General features: G+C 44.8%; 1 protein-coding gene across 1 annotated transcript in view; it reads left to right on the plus strand.

The window, feature by feature from the left end:
* The window catches only part of LOC147961721 (transcription factor efuD-like), a 46,993-nt gene extending 35,829 nt beyond the window's left edge, over positions 1–11,164 (plus strand). The window contains exons 2-4 of the mRNA XM_087533914.1: positions 9,496–9,498; positions 9,956–10,152; positions 10,624–11,164. Coding sequence (XP_087390040.1) covers positions 9,496–9,498; positions 9,956–10,152; positions 10,624–11,164 — 741 coding nt within the window. The remainder of the gene's footprint in view (positions 1–9,495; positions 9,499–9,955; positions 10,153–10,623) is intronic.
* Positions 11,165–13,395: the final 2,231 nt, after the last annotated feature.

Below are 13,395 nucleotides of genomic sequence, written 5' to 3' on the forward strand. Positions count from 1 at the left end.
AAAATTAATTCACGATTGAGCAAATGGTTGGGTGTCAAAAGTTTTTATCCACCTCTCGTGAAAAAGACAAATTTCCGCTCATTCAGGAGGAAACGGGTCAAATTTGAACTGCAGCTACCTCATAGTTTGCTCTTTATTTTTTCAAAAAATCATTTCTAGGTACATAAGTATCTATTTAATCAGAGAAATATCAAAAGTTTTCCAATATTCAACCACTAGCTAGGAACGGTCAAACCTGCCGTTTTGATCGCATTTCGAAACGGGCATAAAAAATTCAAAAAAAATCAAAAATTGGAAAACCTTCGCATTGTGTCATTATATGTGACCAAGTTTCCAGAAAAATAAATAAATTTGTAATACGGCAATTATTTTTAAAAAGTGTTCTTAGAAACGAGCTATCATGCGTGAAGATTCAGGGTTTTCAAGCCAAATGATCAATCTTATGGCCACATTCATGACATAGTTTGTTCAAATGATCTCATATTGTGCACATGGGTGCATCTTGGAATTCCAAACAATGTTGCCGAAGGGAGTTTTCATTTTGTTTGCACGGAAATTTCATTTTCCATTTTTTGAGTGCCTGAAATGAGTTTTTTTTTGTGAAGGACCTGCCATATATTTATTGCAAAATTGGACCAAATCATTTTTCTAAAATACTAGGCCATATTTAATGCACAATTGACCAAATGGTTGGGTGTCAAAAGTTTTGATCCACCTCTGGTGAAAAAGACAAATTCCCGCCGATTCAGTTGGAAGCGGGTCAAATTTGAACTGCAACTGCCTCATAGTTTGCTCTTTATTTTTTCCAAAAATCATTTATAGGTACATAAGTATCTATTTAATCAGAGAAACACCAAAAAAATTCCAAGATTCGACCACTAGCTAGGAACGGCCATGCCCGCAGTTTTGACCGCATTTTGAAACGGGCATAAAAAATTCAAAAAAAATAAAAAAAAAATTGGGAAACCTTCGCATTGTGTCATCATATGTGACCAAGTTTCCAGGAAAAATAATAAACTTATAATACGGCAATTGTTTTAATAAAGTGTTCTCAGAAATGAGCTATCACGCGTGAAGATTTAGGGTTTTCAAGCCAAATGATCAATCTTATGGCCACATTCATGGCATAGTTTGTTCAAATGATCTCATATTGTGCACAAGGGTGCATCTTGGAATTCCAAACAATGTTGCCTAAGGGAGTTTTCATTTTCTTTGCACGGAAAATTCATTTTCCATTTTTCGAGTGCCCGAAATGATTTTTTTTGTGAAGGACCTACCATATATTTGTTGCAAAATTGGACCAAATTAATTTTATAAATTACTAGGCCATATTTAATGCACAATTGAAAAAATGTTTGGGTGTCAAAAGTTTTGATCCACCTCTGGTGAAAAAGACAAATTCCCGCCGATTCGGGAGGAAGCGGGTCAAATTTGAACTGCAACTGCCTTATTGTTTGCTCTTTATTTTTTCCAAAAATCATTTTTAGTTACATAAGTATCTATTTAAGTATAAATACATGGTTTGGTGGTGATACATTGAGGTTTGGATGGTGGCCCAGGGCCCCAACTCCAAATCACGTGAACTCGCATGCCTGGTGCGTGGTCACCGCGTGACCTTGGCGTTGACATGCATTCTGGGAGGCCTAGGCATGTATAGTGGGTTGGGCACTCCCCAGGGAGGTTCTAGGAAGAAAATTGCAACAGAAGAATCTCACGAGGAGACCGACCTATGCTCAAAGATGAATTAGCAGCCAAGTGTTTGATTGGTAGTACAGGAAATGCACATGGCCAATGGGCCTGAGTTTTGGCTGAGGATGATCATATACTAAGAAGAATGTCTTCGAAAATTTTCAGATCAAAAGGAGGATCCTAGGTGGTACTTGCTTTGCAAAGTACCACACTGGACAGAAATATGAATGTTGAAGCTGGGCTCAAAATAATGAATGGATTGAGCTGAAATTTGGTGGAGGATGGTTATTTGGGCATTGGAAAGCACTGTAGAAAATTCATACCATTTGGACATGCCAAAGTGGTACTTCCTTCACAATGCTCTTCTATGGACAGAAACTTGGGAAAACTAGTGAGAGAAATTGGATGAATGAAATGAGCTCAAATTTGGTTTAGGTAAGTTACATAGGTATGGTCATGCCTTGGTAGATTTTCATATCATTTGGGTAAGCCTAGCTAGTACTTACTTCACAAAGCTTCCCTTGAGGTAGAAACTTTGGAAATTTCATGAGAAAGATTTACTAGGAAAATGGAGCTGAATATTATCATGTGGCAATTATTTGGGTATGGAAGAGTGCCCAAAGAGTTTGAGGGTAATAGGAGGGGTCTAGATAACACTTACTTTGCAACGTGCCAATCTGGCCATAAAATATAAAATGAACCTGGGCTCACATAGATGATTTGACTGAGCTACAATTTGGAGGAGGGTGGTAATTTGGGCATATGAAGGAACTGTATAAATTTCATGTCATTTGGATATATAAAAAAGATACTTCCTTCACAATGCTTCTAGGTGGACAAAAACTTTGGAAATTTGCCGAGGAAGATTTGCTAGGCAAATGGGGCTGAATTTTTTCATGCGGCAATGATTTGGATAGGAAAGAGTGCCCAAGAATTCCGAGGGCAATCAAGAATATATAAATAGCACTTCCTTCATAAAGTGTTGTTGTGAACAGAATAGGAAAATGAATATTGTTGAATTAGTTTTGAACTAGGCAAGGAAGGATTTTTACATATTTGACGAAGATATGACCCAAAGAATTTATGAGATTTTTTGGGAATTTTCGGAATGACAAAAATATAGGTTGCTTCACAACCTAGGGCAAAAATTGACACATGGACATGACACATAGGCAAAACTGATGAGGTGGCGCCAAGTCATACCAATCCACCACAATTTACAAGGTTATGACCATCTATATTGGTCATGATCAGCTAGAAATAAGGCAGCGGACTAGTGCTGTCTGCTTTATGACCATTTCATGTAAGGAAATTACGACCTTTCTGACCAAAATGGTCGCAATGGTTTAGGGTTTGGAGCACCCCGAACAGCTTTTGACCAATTGTTCTAAAATGGTCATAGATTTATGACCAATTCTTCCAGGGTCACTGACAGAAGGTCATAAGTTGACATATTTCTTGCAGTTGAAACTTCCAGGAAAAAACTTCGAATTGGGAGGGCGATCCTCCCGGTCCGGACTGCTATCTACTATCTACCTATCTAGCTACCCGGGCTCGTTGTGAGGCGGGACCCAACCCTCCTCTTCACTCCACTGCTTCAACAGAAATGGATCCATCATCTGCTACCCATGAGTAATAAGGTTACGAATCTACCACTGATCCTAGTGTAGGACGGCACGAGGACGAGGCCGACGAGCTTGGGCGAGTTCCTGCCCGTTCCTGGGAAGGAGAGAGAGCCACCATGAGAGAGAGAGAGAGGGAAAATCAGGAGGGGGATCGGAGGACAGAGAGGAAGGGTCGGCGACCCGCGGGGCTCTAGCAAGGTTGGGGAGGTCCGGCGGCATGAACGTGTAGGGTGGCGGGGACAAGCTCGGTGCTCATGATCCATTCAGGATCGATCTGAGGAGGGAAGAGGAGGCACGGCCTCGATCGTGCTCGAGCAGACGGGCGGTGACGAGGCAAGGCGGTGGTGGTTGGTCGGGGATGGATTGGATCGGCATGGTGGTTGGTTGGGCACTGAAAACAAAGAGAGTGGCGGCGGGGATGGATTGGATCGATGGAAGTATTGGACAGGATCCCTAATTCCTAGGGTTGCCCATTATATACGCAACTGGGTTAGGTTAGGGGCTAACGGAACCCTCCGATCGTAAATGGATGACCGAGAATAACAGGTTAGAGGAGTCCAAATAAGAAAACGGTGACGTTTTGTAGATGTTTGGGGATGATCCGGACACAACGGAAATGACTGTCCGGGTCGGGTTCGGGACAACTTCCGGACGCGCGCGAGGGGTCGAAGTACTGTGCAAAGAAGGGTAGGCATGGGCCTAGGTGGATTGTGGAGAGCGGGTTGGGCTGAGAGAAGAGGGGAGAGAGGGCCCGACATCTGTTTCCGGAGACCGAAAACGTCCGACGTTAGACCGACTATATTGTCGCTATAGTTAAACATTGGGGCATCAAACGGACTCCGAATGCGATGAAACTTGACAGGCGGTCTATCTACACTATAATAAGACCACACGCCAACTTTCATCCCGTTCCGAGAACATTTTCCGGCCACTTATAAAATACTATTTCGGACATGCCGCGGACGCGTGCAAGTGTGGTTGGGCTCAAAACGGACGACGGAGAGAACTCGGAGAACCCGGACGAATGCAAGTTTTAAAACATGATGATGCAATGCACATGATTACATGATAAGATGCAACACGCAAGCAAATGACATGACAACGACAACGAATAACTGGAAGACACCTGGCACATCGGTCTCGGGGCGTTACACAGACCCCAGCCTAGTCTCCCCTTCACCGGTAGGGTGGTCAAGCTGGAGGTCCTCAAATCCCTCCGTTATTTCATCCACCATCACCCTAGCACATCCTTCTGGAATCAGCCGGCAGTGAAAAGTTGCGCCGGGTTCAGTAGGATAAACAGAGCCAACAGCCGCCTTGACCTTTAAATTCATCCATTGCGTCGTAAGGTGGCAATTTTGAGACTCCGTGATAGCATCCATGGGATAGCTGGCAGGAGCCGTCAAGGCATGCTCCGGCTGAAGCAGCTCGGTGGAAGCCACGCTGCTTCTCCGCTGAGATGGCGGGGTAGCTTCGAGGGAAGCTTCGGCAGTACGTTTGCTGCGATTTGCTTCTCGTTCCTCTATCGCTTGTACCCTTGCTTGCAGCGCCTGCATTTGGGTCTGCTGCACTTTTTTCCTCCTCTCATGGGATTTGTAACCGCCTGCGTCCGGAAACCCAACCTTCCACGGAATGGAGCCTGGCGTGCCTCGTGTCCGTCCAGGGTGCTCAGGATTCCCGAGGGCCATTGTGAGCTCGTCGTTCTCTCTGTCTGGAAAGAACGTCCCTTGCTCTGCTGCTTCGATATACTGCTGAAGCTTCCTGACTGGTATGTCCATTTGATCGTTCGTCCAAATGCACTTTCCTATTACAGGGTCCAAGGTTCCGCCAGCCCCGAAGAACCAAGTCCGGCAACGGTCTGGCCAGTTAATTGTCTCTGGTTCGATCCCTTTATCAACCAGATCATTCTCAATCTTGGCCCACTTAGGCCGGGCTACGAGGTAGCCACCTGACCCGGTGCGATGGTGATGCTTCTTCTTTGCAGCATTTTGCTTGTTTGTCGCCGACATCTTCTTACTCTTTTCCAATGTCTTGTGGGCCACAAATGCGGGCCAGTGATCTCTGATCTTCTCATATCTGCCCTTGAATTCTGGTGTCTCATTATTTTCGACAAACTTATTCAGCTCTTTCTTCCACCTCCTGAATAGTTCTGCCATCCTCTTAAGAGCAAAAGACTTGATTAATTGCTCTTTAACTGGCTTCTCTGGATTATCCTCTCGCGGCAGGGTGAAATTTGACTTCAGCTCAGTCCAAAGATCATTTTTCTGCATATCATTGACATAAGACACCTCAGGGTCTTCTGTAGCCGGCTTAAACCATTGCTGGATGCTGATCGGGATCTTGTCCCTAACCAGAACCCCGCACTGAGCAACAAATGCGTTGTTTGTTCGGATGGGTTCAATCGGTTGGCCGTCGGGCGCGATTGCTATGATCTCAAACCTTTCATCCGAGCTCAACTTTTTCTTCGGGCCTCGTCTCTTTACCGAAGTTGTGCTCGATCCGGAGGGCTAGAGAAAAGAACAAAGACTTAATTAATATGTGTACATACCAAAACAATGAATGCATCAATTAGCTAGTCAGCACAGGCTTAACTAATATATATACCTGGCCGGACTCAGTTCGGTCACCGGAGCCGTCATCACGGTCTCCTTCTTGCACCGGCATTGGGTCACCGGAGCCGTCCTCATGTTCTTCTTCTTGCACCGGCATTAGGTCACCGTAGCCAGCTTTTTCACCCTCTCCTTCCAGACCATCGGTGTTGTTGAGAAACAACGAGACGACATCACTTCCTTCTGCGATTATGTCCCTCAACAACGCTTCTTTTGCTTCGTCTCAGGCGGTGTCCATAATTTCTACAAATATTTACAACATGGCAATTATTATTCAAACATGACAGATGGATATATTAGTGGCAAACGTAGAACTATCTACCTAATCATAGTAAGGAATCATATATATTAATTAGTGGCCTCGACGTTGCTTCTCTAGGGTTTGGGGTGGCCTCGACAATGCTACAAGGGTTTGGGGTGGCCTCGAGAACGCTTCAAGGAGGGGGTAATATCGACCCCCCCCCACGTGTTGAAGCTATCGGGAGGGGGTATATCGACAACGACGACACTACATCTATGTCCCTCGACGACCCTCGTTCCCGATAAAAGAAGAAGAGGAAGAAGAAAAAAAAGAGGAGAAGAAAGAATAGAGGAGACTCCTCTATTCTTTCTTCTCCTCTTCTCCTCTATTCTTTCTTCTCCTCTTTTTTTTCTTCTTCCTCTCCTCTATTCTTTCTTCTCCTCTTTTTTTTCTTCTTCCTCTTCTTCTTTTATCCTCTTCTTCCTCTCATGTTCGAGAGGATCGTCGAGGGGTCGGGAGGTTGCCTAGTGTCAAAGGATTCAACAAAACCATGTCTTCATCATTAGGCGAAAGTAACAGGTGCATGATGGTACGAAGCTCTCCAAAGTTATTTTGGAACGGAGTCCTAGATAGGATAATTTGCTTTTTGGTACAAAGTTCAGCAAGAACCTTCCAAATATCGTTATTTGGAAGGCCTTTGCTGAAATTCATACAAAAAGGCAAATTATCCTATCCGGGACACCATTCCAAAATAACTTTGGAGGACTTCGTCATGCCCTGGTTACTTCCGGCTAATGATGAAGCCATGGATTTCTTCAATACTTTGACACTAGGAAACCTCTCTCGACCCCTCGGTGATCCTCGACCCCTGGAACCCTCGACGACCCTGGAACCCTCGACCCCTAGACGACCCTGGAACCCTCGACCCTCGATCCCTCAACCCTATAGAACCCTCGAACCCTCGACCCTTGACCCCTTAACGACCCTCGACCCTCTACCCTAGTTCCCTACCCTCGACCCCTCGGCGATCCTCGACACCCTCGTTCCCGATAAAAATTAAGAAGAAGAAGAAGAAGAAGAAGAAGAAAGAGGAGAAGAAGAAAGGAATAGCTAGAGGAGAAGATCAAAGAAAAAAAAGAAGAAAAAAAAGAGGAGAAGAAGAAAGGAATAGTGGAGAGGAAGAGAAAATAGAATATCTATTTTCTCTTCCTCTCCACTATTCCTTTCTTCTTCTCCTCTTTTTTTTCTTCTTTTTTCTTCTTCTTATTTATTTCTCCTCTTCTTTTCCTCTCCTCTTCTTCTTTCTTTCCTCTTCTTATTTTCTTCTTTCCTATCCTTCTTTTTCTAAAATTGTAACTTTTGCATATATAAAACTTTTCTAAAATTGTAACTTTCTATATATGACCAAAAAACTTTCTATGAACAAAAAAACATTTTTAACATATATATTTAGCAAATTCTAGCCACATACATCACATACACATATACATTATAGCCACATACACATATACATCACATATGAACAAAAAATAAACTAATAAAAATAAAAAAAACATATTGCAACATATGAACAAAAACATATAGCCATATACATACACATACATTATATATATATGAAAAAAATTAAACTAATAAAAAAAGTGGTGGCGCCGGCGGGGCAGAGGGGCATGGCGGCAGCGGTGGCGCCGGCGGGGCAGGGCAGGGCAGGGGCGCGGGAGCGAGGCAAGGCAGGGGCGCGAGGCAGGTGCTCACAGAGGGGTGTCGGAGCACGGCGGGCGGCGTCGGGGCGCGGGGAGCGGCGCCGACGTCGGGGCAGATGGCGTCGAGGGCGGCGGCGACAGCAAAGTTGAGCAGCCTAACGGTGTCGGAGGCGGCGACGATGGTGAGGTGGACCAGCCTGACGGCGTCGGAGGCGGCAGCGACGACGAGGTGGAGCAGCCTGACGGCTCGGCGGCGACGACGACGAGGCAGAGCAGCGGGCGTCGGACGGAGAAGAAAGGGATGGATTTTGGAGAAACTGCTAAGTGCTGCTTATATAGCAAAGCCTTTAGTCCCGGTTCGTGGCACAAACCGGGACTAATGCCCCCCTTTAGTCCCGGTTGGTGCCACCAACCGGGACCAAAGGCCAATTTTCAGCAGCCCAAAGGGCGGGAAGCGGCGACCTTTGGTCCCGGTTGGTGGCACCAACCGGGACTAAAGGGGGCATTGGTCACGGTTGGTGGCACCGCGCCCAAATGTTTAGTCCCACCTCGCTAGTTGAGAGGGAGCCACACCTGTTTATAAGGTGCGGTGCGCCTTCCCTCTCGAGCTCCTCTCTAAAGCAGGCTTTCGGACCTAACCGTGCAATATGTGCCTGTGGGCCTACTGGGCCTCCCACGGGCCTGAATCCTGGCCCATGGTAGGGTTTCTAGTCGTATTCAGGCCGTGGGTGCCCAGTAGGTGGCACTTTTTTTGTTTTTTTGTTTTTTTGTTTCTACTTATAACAAAATACTTATTGTTGCTATATTTAATTTTTTTTCCAGTTTTTTTGTTTTGTTTTCTGCATTATTTATTTTCTCCAGAGCATCTAATTAATTAAACCATACATTGAAACTATGTAAAACATTTCAATGCGAAAACAAATGCGATCATAATCGCAACCATGGTAACAATTGATCCAACGACATAATGATACCAAGCCTCGGTATGAATGGCATATTTTCTAATCTTTCTAATCTTCAAGCGTATTGCATCCATCTTGATCTTGTGATCATCGACGACATCCGCAACATGCAACTCCAATATCATCTTCTCCTCCTCAATTTTTTTATTTTTTCCTTCAAGAAATTGTTTTCTTCTTCAACTAAATTTAACCTCTCAACAATAGGGTTGGTTGGCATTTCCGATTCACATACATCCTACATAAATAAAATCTCTGTCACGTTGGTCAGCATAATTTTCATAAACAATAAATGAACCAATAGTTATAAAGATAATATATACCACATCCGAATCATAGACAGGACGAGGGCCGATGGGGGCGGATACCAAAACCATCGCACTATATAAGATGCAATAATAAAAGTAAGAAAATAATACAAGTATCTATGTAAACATACAAGTAAGAATATTTTTCCTTTCAGAAAGAAGATAAGAACAAGAGGCTCACCACGGTGGTGCCGGCGATGAGCTCGGCGCGGGTGATCGACGGCGGTGAAGACAGGGACGGGGCGTGACGGACCGCTAAACCTAGACAAATATTATGGAAAATGAAGCTTGGAGGTCGAGCTTGGAGATGAGAAAGCTTAAGTAGTGTGGCTCGGGCATTCCATCGAACACCTTGTGTGCATAGGAGGTGAGCTAGAGCACCACCAAGCCCTCTCCCCCTCGGCCAGAGAAAAACAGAGCACTGGGGTGCTCTGCTCGCGAGCGAGGGGTATATATAGGCACCTCATTGGTCCCGGTTGGTGACATGAGCCGAGACTAAAGGGGAGCCTTTGGTCCCGGTTCAAGCCACCAACCGGGACCAATGGTGGTGGGCCAGGAGTGAGGCCCATTGGTCCCGGTTCATCCCACCAACCGGGACCAAAAGATCCATATGAACCGGGACCAATGGCCCACGTGGCCCGGCCGGCCCCCTGGGCTCATGAACCGGGACCAATGCCCACATTGGTCCCGATTCTGGACTGAACCGGGACTAATGGGCTGACCCGGCCTGGACCAAAGCCCTGTTTTCTACTAGTGACACAGTCCAAAACTAAGTCCAACTGTAACCTACCTTGTACAATAATATTTGACACAACTCTAACAAGAAGGAGAAGGTGAAGCTGCACCAAAAGTCCTACTGCTGCCTGGACTACGCGCAGGCATGCGACGCCGTCAGGTACCGGATACACCGCATGAGGAAGAAGATTAGGGACGAACTCACAGCGGACAGCAGGGCCACGATCCAGCAGTACCTATGCCCAGACTGCGGGACAAAGTACTCCGCATTGGACGCCCTGAGACTGTTAGGTCACAGGCAGGAAACTCACGCGATCACGGTGGCGGCGAGAGACGCACGCAGCAGAACGACACAAGGAAGGAGATGATTTTTACGCCGCGTAACTTCCTCGGCTTTTCCTTCTCTTTCCTTTATTCAACGAGAATCAAGATCCTAAAGTTACGCCACAACTCCAGATGAATCGTGCCATCCCACGACTCGGCGTTGTGGCCCAACAATACACACACGATCCGGCTAAACCTAGACTCTCGGGTCAGCCCATAACTAAAGCATGCAGCACGTTACATGTGCCGTGCCAACTACCTGCAACTTAACACAAAAATAGAAAAAAAACACACCTCAACGTGAACAAGCACGTTTCAGGCTACAAGTTGAAAACACATGCACGTACACAGTACCCTACAGAACTAGTGCATCGAGCTAAGGACTAATGAAATATTTGAATTAAGCAATGTAACAAGATTAGCACCAACGGAGACTCATCGCCAACGACTACGAGTGCTTCCGCTGCGAGCACTGCAGCAGCGAACTGGTGGTAGAAAACGCTGCCACGATCGCGACTGACGAAGCCGATGGCGATGATGGTAACGGCGCACGGAAGCGTAGGCGGATTGAGAAGTTGCAGGACATGCAGCGGAGGATGGACGAGCAGCTAGAGCCACTTCAGGCGCAGATCCGGAGGGTGCAGGGCCTGGCCGCTCCAGAGTTCATGAGCCTATGGTCATGGCACAAAGCAAATAATATTGTTGATGCAGCAGCCGCAGTTCCGTGTCGCCCAGCAGAGACAGAGCTTGAAGTTGGAATATTATTGCATGGTGCTGACCAGTCTGGCATGGGTGGTGGCTCAGGGTCAAAAGTCTTTCCTCCGTGGATGGAAACAGAAAGCATGGAATTTACAGAACAGACCGGTATAAAAGCAGAAGCGGATGAAAACAAGGATGATAAAATGGTGATGAACTCAAATGAAGAAGAAGAGAAGCGTATATTGAAGCAGGAATACGCCAAGGCAATTTGTTGAAGGCCTTTGGGAACATCAGATGGACACAAACATCAAACGTGAGGATGAAGAAGCTGCGATTGAGTGGGAAGATGGCTAAAGCGCACTCTCAACATCACAAACAAAATTTCTGCTTCGGTGCCACCTACTTTTATCTGTAGTCGATAAATTTAAACGTCAAATTTTTTTTCAACAATCAAAAAAGGAATTTCTGCCATGCATGGTGATAAAAAATAACACTTGTACAGAGAGTGTTCAAAACCTGGTTATATCAGACCGCCTTTTTTCAAACATGTGAATCAAATTTCTAGAATTTTTTTCCATATTTACCTGTATTACATTGAAAATTGCCATTGTGTACTTTGTGGTTCGTTGTTTACTAGGCTACCAAGGAATTTGTTGGTTAATGCTCGAGTCTCTTGCAGCCATTTGCACCGTTCCCGGCTCCTTAGTGATGGCGTGAGAAGTGGATCATCCAAAAAGAAATTACATATTAATATTATGCAAATGGTGTACAATGGTAGACTAGGGTGTTAGGGTAGAAAGGAAAGGCATGAAAATTCTTCAAAACTACTAACTAGTCCTACACAATGAAAACTACAGGTCATTAATTAAGAACAGAGGACTATGATTGCTCTCAGCTCTCATATCAGCATGCTTCGGGTCATCAAAGAGTAATGGTGCATGGAGATGCACTGCCTATAAGTCCATTACCTCAATGCTGATCTTTTCCTAATGCCTCCCAAATCTAACATATTTGCGATAGTGTGCATGCATAGCACAACGTGTGTTTTGTATTTACTAAGAACACTACAAAAAAATAATGAGGTGGATTGTCTCAAGTACTATCCATCGGGGCTGCTCAGTTGAGATAACTTGACTTTCTTTGATAGTTTCTTATATGGCAACTCATGGACATGGTGGATGGTATGTGGGTATAGCCCTAAAGATGACGTATTGACTTGCTACATGTTTTGTTACATAACCAATATGAAGCTTGGTGACATGGGTTATACATCCACTCCTCCAACCAAGTGGATGTATTTGGCACGATATAAAGATCAAAGATAAAATATATGAGCAGGTGACTTCATTTGGCCAGAACAGGCCATGTCAAGATCTCTCACAACTTAACATAATATATACCTCTTGTTGTCTACAGAATATAATATATTAAGAAAAGCTAAAGACTCTAATACAATAAGGTCCACCTGATCGATGGTCTGAAGATGTTTTGGTGCTTAGTAGGTTATTGAGGAACTAGCTTAGTGACCCACGCATTTGCACAGCTAAATTCTTATAACAGTACTAATATTGTTCTAAATTTAAGATGTTCATTTGTAGGTTTAGATCTATATAAAATTATGGCTCAAGACTATACAGAAAATTGCCTGGGAAGAATATTATTATACTGAAATCAATAATATCTATTTATAGCTAATGTTCGAAATTATGAAACATCAGGTAAATATTTGTGTCCCCTTTCTTCTCGGACCACAACATTAGCGATATTTGTATTTACTTTAGTGCAATGTTTTCATCTAGATAAATGTCCCATACATTCTCATCTAATCTAGTAGTAACATTTTGCTGCTAGCATTGTGACCTGCAGTTTTTTGTCTTGAGATGTAATATTATTTTAGGTTGTTTCCTAGATAGAATAAATCATGTTGTTTCATCTTGCATTGCATGTGTTAACAACTTAAAAAGGATCCATCTAGAAATAATGTAAATATTTTGGCTCATACTTGCACTGAAACCTGGAGATCTCTTTGTATACCCACCTCCTAGTTGGTTGTAATACCAGCATATATTGTTCGTTGGTACATGTCAGCCTGCCAATACTTTCTTGGCAGCTCATCTTACAGTCATAGTCTATTTTGCATGATCATCAATCTAAGCCATTACATTATATTTAGAGCTCTTTTACGGTACCCTGGTACTCCCAAACGACACCCAGGAGTACCGTGCAGATCTGGCTGTCCGCATGGAGGGGCAAGGAAGTCATTTCCCAAACTGCAGTCCGCACGCACAGACAGTCCAAAGCGCATCACGGGCGATTCTGAAGAAAAAAAAATAGAACACTCGATCTAAATCCCATTTCGTTTCTGTGGTGGCGGCGTGACCCTCGCGATAAGGCCGTGCGGCGCCCCCGACATCCCCGAGCGCCGCCGTCCGACACCACCGCGCGCCACCACCGTTCGCTGCGCGGCGCCGACGTCCCGCCGTCGTACACCCCCGCTTGGGGCCGA

Source organism: Triticum urartu, chromosome 7A, assembly GCF_056163025.1.
Source record: "Triticum urartu cultivar PI428250 chromosome 7A, HENAU_Tu73, whole genome shotgun sequence".
NCBI lineage: Eukaryota > Viridiplantae > Streptophyta > Magnoliopsida > Poales > Poaceae > Triticum > Triticum urartu.